At 48.7% G+C, this 7,035-nt stretch overlaps 1 protein-coding gene across 1 annotated transcript in view; it reads left to right on the forward strand.

The window, feature by feature from the left end:
* LOC118092192 (vasoactive intestinal polypeptide receptor) overlaps positions 1-5,809 on the forward strand; it is a 102,843-nt gene extending 97,034 nt beyond the window's left edge. Inside the window, exon 13 of the mRNA XM_035130008.2 lies at positions 1,448-5,809. Coding sequence (XP_034985899.2) covers positions 1,448-1,639 — 192 coding nt within the window. The 3' untranslated portion in view covers positions 1,640-5,809. The remainder of the gene's footprint in view (positions 1-1,447) is intronic.
* Positions 5,810-7,035: the final 1,226 nt, after the last annotated feature.

Genomic DNA, 7,035 nt, shown 5'->3' on the forward strand with positions numbered 1-7,035 from the left:
ATGACCAGGGAGTCCCCCACACCTGCCTGCCCCCTGTCCCCCCAAAACAGTACTTCCAATAGGGTTTATTGTGCTTAAAGTTAGCATCTTGAATGGAAACTGTTCAGAAGAGGGGATGAGCTGAATGGCAGCTGCTCCCTCAACTGGACTGTTAGGTTGGGCAGTACTATGCCATTTCCCCTTCTGCTTCGAACAATCCTTTGCGTGTTTTAAACCCCCTCTCTTAATGAATACTCTCCATCATTGAGCAAGTTCCCCTGCCTTTACTCCATGGCTCAAGAGGCCTCTACTTATATCCTGCCCTTTGTCTGAAGGCCCCAGGGCAAGTTACAGCAATAGGTAAATAAAAGCATCAATAATAAAAGAGAGATTTAAAACCAGCAAAATAATAGATTTTTTTTTAAAAAAAGAAATACCTATCAGTTTTCTGCCGTCTACAGAAAACTAATAGGTATTCTTTATTAAAAAACACTATTATTTTGCTGGTTTTAAATCTCTCTTTTTTATTGATGGTTTTATTTACCTATGGCTGTAACTTGCCCTGGAGCCTTCAAGTGAAGGGCAGGATATATTTAGAAGGGAGGAAAGAAGGAAAGTAGGTAATGTGGAAAAAGAAAGAAGAAAAGAGTGGGTGGAGGAGAATGAAAAAGTAATAAAGAAAAAAAGAGGGAAAGAGGGGGGAGGGAGGGAGGGAGGGAGGGAGGGCGGGAGGGAGGAAGGAAGGAAGGAAGGAAGGAAGGAAGGAAGGAAGGAAGGAAGGAAGGAAGGAAGGAAGGAAGGAAGGAAGGAAGGGCTAGAGATTTAGAGAAAGGCAGATATTTTGAGTGGTGAATTGCAATTTGTGGTAAGCAAGATTCACATGGCTGCAAAATTCAGCATGGATTCACATTATCCCCATGATGAATGCAATTACAGTCGTACCTTGGAAGTCAAACGGAATCCATTCCGGAAGTCCGTTCGACTTCCAGAACATTCAGAAACCAAAGTGCAGCTTCTGATTGGCTGCAGGAAGCTCCTGCAGTTGCTCGGAAGCCCCGTCAGACATTCAGCTTCCAAAAATAGTTCACAAACCGGAACAGTCAGTTCCAGGTTTGTGGCGTTCAGGAACCAAAACGTTCAAGGACTAAGCTGTTTAAAAACCAAGGTACGACTGTATTTGTTTTAGTAATTGCATTTATACCCCACCTTTTTCTCCAATGAGCTCAAGGAGCAACAACCCTGTTAAGTAGGTTAAACTGAGAAGCAGCGACTGACCCCCAAGGTCACCCAGTGGGCTTCATGGGTGATTGGGGTCTTCCAAGTCCTGGTCCAGCCCTCGACCCGCCACACCCCCCTGGCTCTCAGCCTACAAGAGCTCCACGAAGCACATCCACGAATCCAGAAGACCTCCTTCTCTCTCCCTTCCCCAGTTAATCTGCCCTCTCCCTTTCCTTGCTCTCTTCTTTAGGTCCAAGCCGAGCTGAAGCGGAAGTGGCGAAGGTGGCACATGGAGAGGTTCCTGGGCTCTGACATGAAATACCACCACCCCTCCATGGGCAGCAACGGGACCAACTTCAGCACCCAGATCTCCATGCTGACCAAGTGCAGCCCCAAGAACAGGCGCTGCTCCAGCTTCCAAGCCGACTTGTCTCTGGTTTGAGACCCAGACGCCAATGACCGAGGGGCCAAATGGGTGGGACACAAAGCAATGGGAGAGGGAAGATGGCACCAGCCGGGACTTTGGATTAAGGGTGACAGGTGTGAAGTTGTGTGTGTGCATATTTTTTTTGAGACAGAACACTCTTCTGTCAACCAAAGCAGGACAAAACACTGGAATAGCAGAAACCGGATGTTAAGGATGAGAAGAGCCCTGGTTGGGTGGTGGATTCTCCCTTTGGTTCTTCTCAAGTCTTTAGTTATGGGTGTCGTTGGAGCGCTTGTGAATGCAGCGGAATCTCAGTGCATGGCGGATAAGAGAGAGCCTGCCTTTGCAGCTCTCCTTTCAACCAGCAGGTGCAAAATGAGCCAATGGGGGAAAGGAGCAGGTGTTGTGATCTCACCCAAGATCTTTCATGGGAGAGAAGGGATCATTCGATCAGAGAGATGCTCCCTGGGCTTGACGCAGCCGACTAAGCTACTTCCCCCCCCCTCTCTCTCCGGATAAACTTCAGAAGCCAGAAGGCCATCTCAACTCCAGAAACAACATGGGATCATCCCGAATGCTCTGTTGGTTATACATCTGAAGCCCCCAAACTGGGCCCCCAAAGGCACTCCTGGAAAAGGTTGTCTTCTATTCTGTTTCGGGGGTGGGGAACCATTGGTCCAGGAAGTGCAATAATTGCCAACTATGATGGGCAGAAACTCTTCAGGGTCTCAGCAAGAGGCTATCTGGTCTCTGCTGCCTGGGGGGCACTTTTAACTGGAGGTACCAGGGATTGATTTTCTGCATGCAGAACACGTGGGCTCCCAGTAAGCCGTGGCCCCTCCTGAAGTGACAAGCAGTGGTTTGCACGCTGCTTTTGAATCAGCTACATCTCGCGCACTCTCTCCCCGCTTTCAACCGGCAAGCAATCCCTCCCATCAAGAAGAAGAAGAGATCTTCCATTTCTTGGTGTTGGGAGCATCCGCTAGATGGAGAAAACGCGATTCACCAGGTTCTTTGACCTGCATTGGGGTTCCTTCCTTCCTAACTAGGCTTGCCCTTTCCAGGCTGGGTGGTGACATCCCCAGGGGGTCTTCTGAGCCGCTCGGACAGGGAGACTCCACTGCCAGGGTATGCTGACGCATACCCAGATGCTACAAGCTGGTGGAAGGACCTCTGTTTTCACGTTACCTCCATTGATGATATTGCAAACCCTGTAAGGATGTGGATTCTGAAAAGGACAGAAAGCGTGCAATGGGGGATGAGACTTGTGCACTCTTGATAACTCATGGACTCTCATTTCGGGAGCCTGTTATGCGCATGGTTCAGATGGAGAGGACCAACTTCTTCGATGTTCATCCTGCCCTTGGCTGCTTCTCCTTGAGGTGCCAGAGTTCTTAATTCCGCTCTCTTGTAAATATTCCGGAACTTTCTGGGCCTGCCCTTCAGAGCGCTGCACAGGCTGTGTGTGTGCAGAAGCCCTCCCTCTTTCCACCAACAACCATTTCTCAGGGTGACGATCCTCACCATCTCCTCTTGGCCAGTGCAGACACGGAGCCTGCCATGTTCCTAACGAACTTTGACCGTGTGTTATTTATTTCACCAGACTTGGAACTGTAAATAGTTTGGATCCTTAGCCTTTCAAGGGTTCATCTTGAAGGTGTCTCTTTTTTTCCATTTCAAAATGGTGGGGGTGGGGAGGGAGGAGGAATCTCTTCATTTGTGGCTGCCATTGTGTTGAGGAAATAATAAACCAGTAAGGGGAAAAAAGTGCTGTGCTTAAACTCTACTTATCATAGCTGCCAAGTACCCCGTATTCCCCGGGAAACCCCCGTTTTTCCTTACCATTTCCCGGCGGTCTTCCGTTTGAGCTCCTCTCCCGTAAATCTCCCTTAAATCCGCTCCTGCCGGCAGCCATTTTTCTGGTGCCGGTTTGCCCATCTATGGGCACCAGAAAATAGCCGCTGCTGGCGCTGGAAATAGCTTCTACGCATGCCCGGCGGCCATCTTAGGGGGGCCACATGGCGGTGGCCATCTTGGCGGTGGCCGCATGGCCACCCCTAAGATGGCCGCCGGACAACTTCCGGGCACCCCCAAGATGGCCGCCAGACAACTTCCAGTGCCGCTGCTGCTGCTGAACCCGTATTTTTCTGCAGGAGACTTGGCAGGTATGCTACTTATAGGAAAGTGGTAACCAGACTCTTCCCAGTAGGGCTACTGCAAAGCATTTATGTCCTCCTAGCAGCCTCATAGCCAGCCTTGCTGAGGAATTCCAAGAAACTAAAAAATCGGTATGACTTTGAAAGGTCGCTCCACCATCTTGATTCAAAATGGCACCCAACTCACTTCCCCATCTATGGGAAATGAGACGAGAGCCTTCTGTTAATAGACCCAGAGCAGGAATGGGGTTTTTTTTTCAGCCTGGGGGGCCATCTTCTTTTATGGACGTCCTTCTAGGGTGGGTAGGGCCAGAGGCAGTAGTAGGTGGAACAACTGGCATGATTCCTAGCGTTGTACAGTAAAAGGCAGGAGCTTTGACATACACCTGAACCCATCACTCTGTCCCCTACACCACCCAGGCAAGCAAGGTACCCTATCACTGTCCAAGGACACATTCAGGCATGCCAAAAGCACAGGGGGAGGTAGAAGAACTGGACCAGTTTGAGGTGTGGACTGGGGATAGGGGAGGGCCACATTATGCCCCTCGCCAGCCCTAAGGTTCCCCAGCCCAGCCCTGGCTCATCCCTAGATGCTTTGGGGGGGAGGGAATCAACTCATCATTTAAGAAAAGAAAGAGAGCTTCCACGAGATGTTTATAGGGGACTCAGAAATAATCCCATTTCAGCGGTGCAGTCCTTAGAGAGCCTGCAGCCAGGCTGTGTTATTTTCAAAAGAAAAATAATAATAACCCATCTATAACCCTTTGCCTGATTAAGAATTTATACCAAGGGGCCCAGTTTCCAAGGCACTAAAGTCAATAAAATCCAAGAAAAGAAACGAGGATCATCTTCTGCAAATGAACAGGTGGCAGCTGCCTCCGCCTGCTTTAGTTAATCTCCTTTTGCTACTAACCAATGGAGCTGAAAATTCATCGCTGGCCATGAAAACAGTCTACAGCAAGGCTGTGGTAAAGTCTTTTCTTTGGAGCCCATCGGGCCTTGGCTAAATCACAACAGAGGGCGATGGGCACAGCCTCTCCTACAGGACCCACACAGAGCCTGCTGGATCAGGCCAGGGGCCCATCTAGTCCAGCATCCTGTTCTCACGGGGGCCCATCGGATGTCTGTGGGAAGCAAGAGAGCAGGATTCGAGCACAGGAGCAGCTTTCCGGCAATGGTACTCAGAGGCATTGCCGGCTCTGTCCATTCAGCAGTTAAAAATAGATGCCGTAAAATGAAATTGCATCTCCAAAATACATGTCAGCTTTACGTACCTGCAGAGGCTTTCCCAAACAAGCAAACAGATTTAGCAGCTGCCAAAAACAGCAGTGAAGGCGCCTGCCTAAAATCAATGGGCAGGGAGTTCCAAAGACCAGTTACTGTCATTCCAACCTCCTGCTCAATTCACCCAACTCCCACATCACTTTGTGGTTCTTTATTTTAGAATTCCACATGGAAATTTGCCTGAGTTTTCCTGCCCATTTTCCAGAATCCATTCAGGCATGTTAGGTAGGTTCACCTTAAATGCAAAGTGAACTAATTCATCCCCCATCGCTGCCGAATGGAACAGCGGTGGCTCGTCTCGTTTTGCCACCCGAGGCAAAATGGGAATGGCTGTCTCCTCCCTCCCCTCCCCTCCCCATACCCCAACCCACCCACTACCACTTCCACAGCTGGAACACCCCGGCTCTCGCTGAAATGGGCAGGACCTGGGGCATTCTGCAAAGTTTTGCTGCTTGGCTTCACCGCCCAGGGGTAAGGAAGATAATGGTCAAAGCCATGCCCCCGGCCCACCTTCCTCTCAGCAGCAAGAGGGGGTTCTGCTGGCATTGGGGCTGGTTCTGACAGGTAAACCTAGGGGAGTGCTAATGTCCTGCAAACAGCCTGCTCGATGCCTCCTGCTATAATAAAATTATTATTATTGTTATTATTATTTTTATTTTATTTTACCTTGTACATCTGGCTGGGTTTCCCCAGCCACATTAAAAGCTTCCCTAAACAGGGCTGCCTTCAGATGTCTTCTAAAAGTCTGGTGGGAGGGTGTTCCACAGGGCGGGTGCCACTACCGAGAAGGCCCTCTGCCTGGTTCCCTGTAACCTCACTTCTCGGAATGAGGGAACCGCCAGAAGGCCCTCGGAGCTGGACCTCAGTGTCCGGGCAGAACGATGGGGGTGGAAACGCTCATTCAGGTATACTGGACTGCGACGAAAGTCCCTCTCACTTTCCGTCTTATAACTCTGACCTCTCAATTATTAAAAGCACTAGCAGGGATTTCTGAGGTAAATAAAACCTCCCACTTATCCCTCTAGCCTTTCTTTAAACCCTCTAGCACTTGTGGGTTTTCAAAAATAAAAGAGAGTCATCTTCCAGCCTAAACGTGACCAGGTACCTATATAGACTTGGGGCTATAAATAAGACTGTGCGCTCAGATAAGGGTTTCCCTTCACCAGAACCTCCCTTACTGTAAAGCTAGCCTCCTTCCTGAGGTAACTTTATTATCACTCAGAACCTGTCTCCTCCTTTAGCCCCCCCCTTTCTTGGTGCACTCTCAGCCACAAACTAACCTTTCTCCTCTAAAAGGCAGTTTTGACAGTTTAAAAGAGTTCCCCACCACCTGGGTTCATGGGTACCTTAGCTGGAAATTGAAATAGACGATTTACTGGTATGACACTTTAAAGATGGATATTTATTGGCTTGAATCTTAATGGTTGCTTTCTGGTAACATTGGTACAAACTTAATTTCACAGATAACGTTCTTGGTAATCAAATAAAAGAATACCTATCCACTACTTCATCTACTCTAAAGTCTACCTTCTCCACAGCCACCCAAGCTCCCACACAGAAAACCCCAACCGCCAACTGACATAACTGTTCCCCTTTTCATTTAAACCCCATGCAGGCCACGCCTCCCATGGAATGTTGCTGTCAGTTAACCAGGAGTCTGGGTTAACCCTTCAATAGGTCGGTTGCGAAACAAAAACATAACATAACAGTTTCAAATCCGCCACAGGACCGAAGCCGTTTAGGGGATTAAAGGTCAGCACCAACACTTTGAATTGTGCTCAGAAACTTACTGGGAGCCAATGTATATCCCATAGTGATCCCTGAATTAAAGCAGCATGCATTAAACCAGCCAGCTGAAAATTGGCTTGCATTTGCTAAATTCTTCGAGGTTACTCATCTTTAATGGGTTCGGAATGTGCCTTTCCATTTGCTTTCTGTTTTAAATTCCCCAAATCTGCAACATACAACACC

This window comes from Zootoca vivipara, chromosome 12, assembly GCF_963506605.1.
Source record: "Zootoca vivipara chromosome 12, rZooViv1.1, whole genome shotgun sequence".
NCBI classification, from domain to species: Eukaryota; Metazoa; Chordata; class Lepidosauria; order Squamata; family Lacertidae; genus Zootoca; species Zootoca vivipara.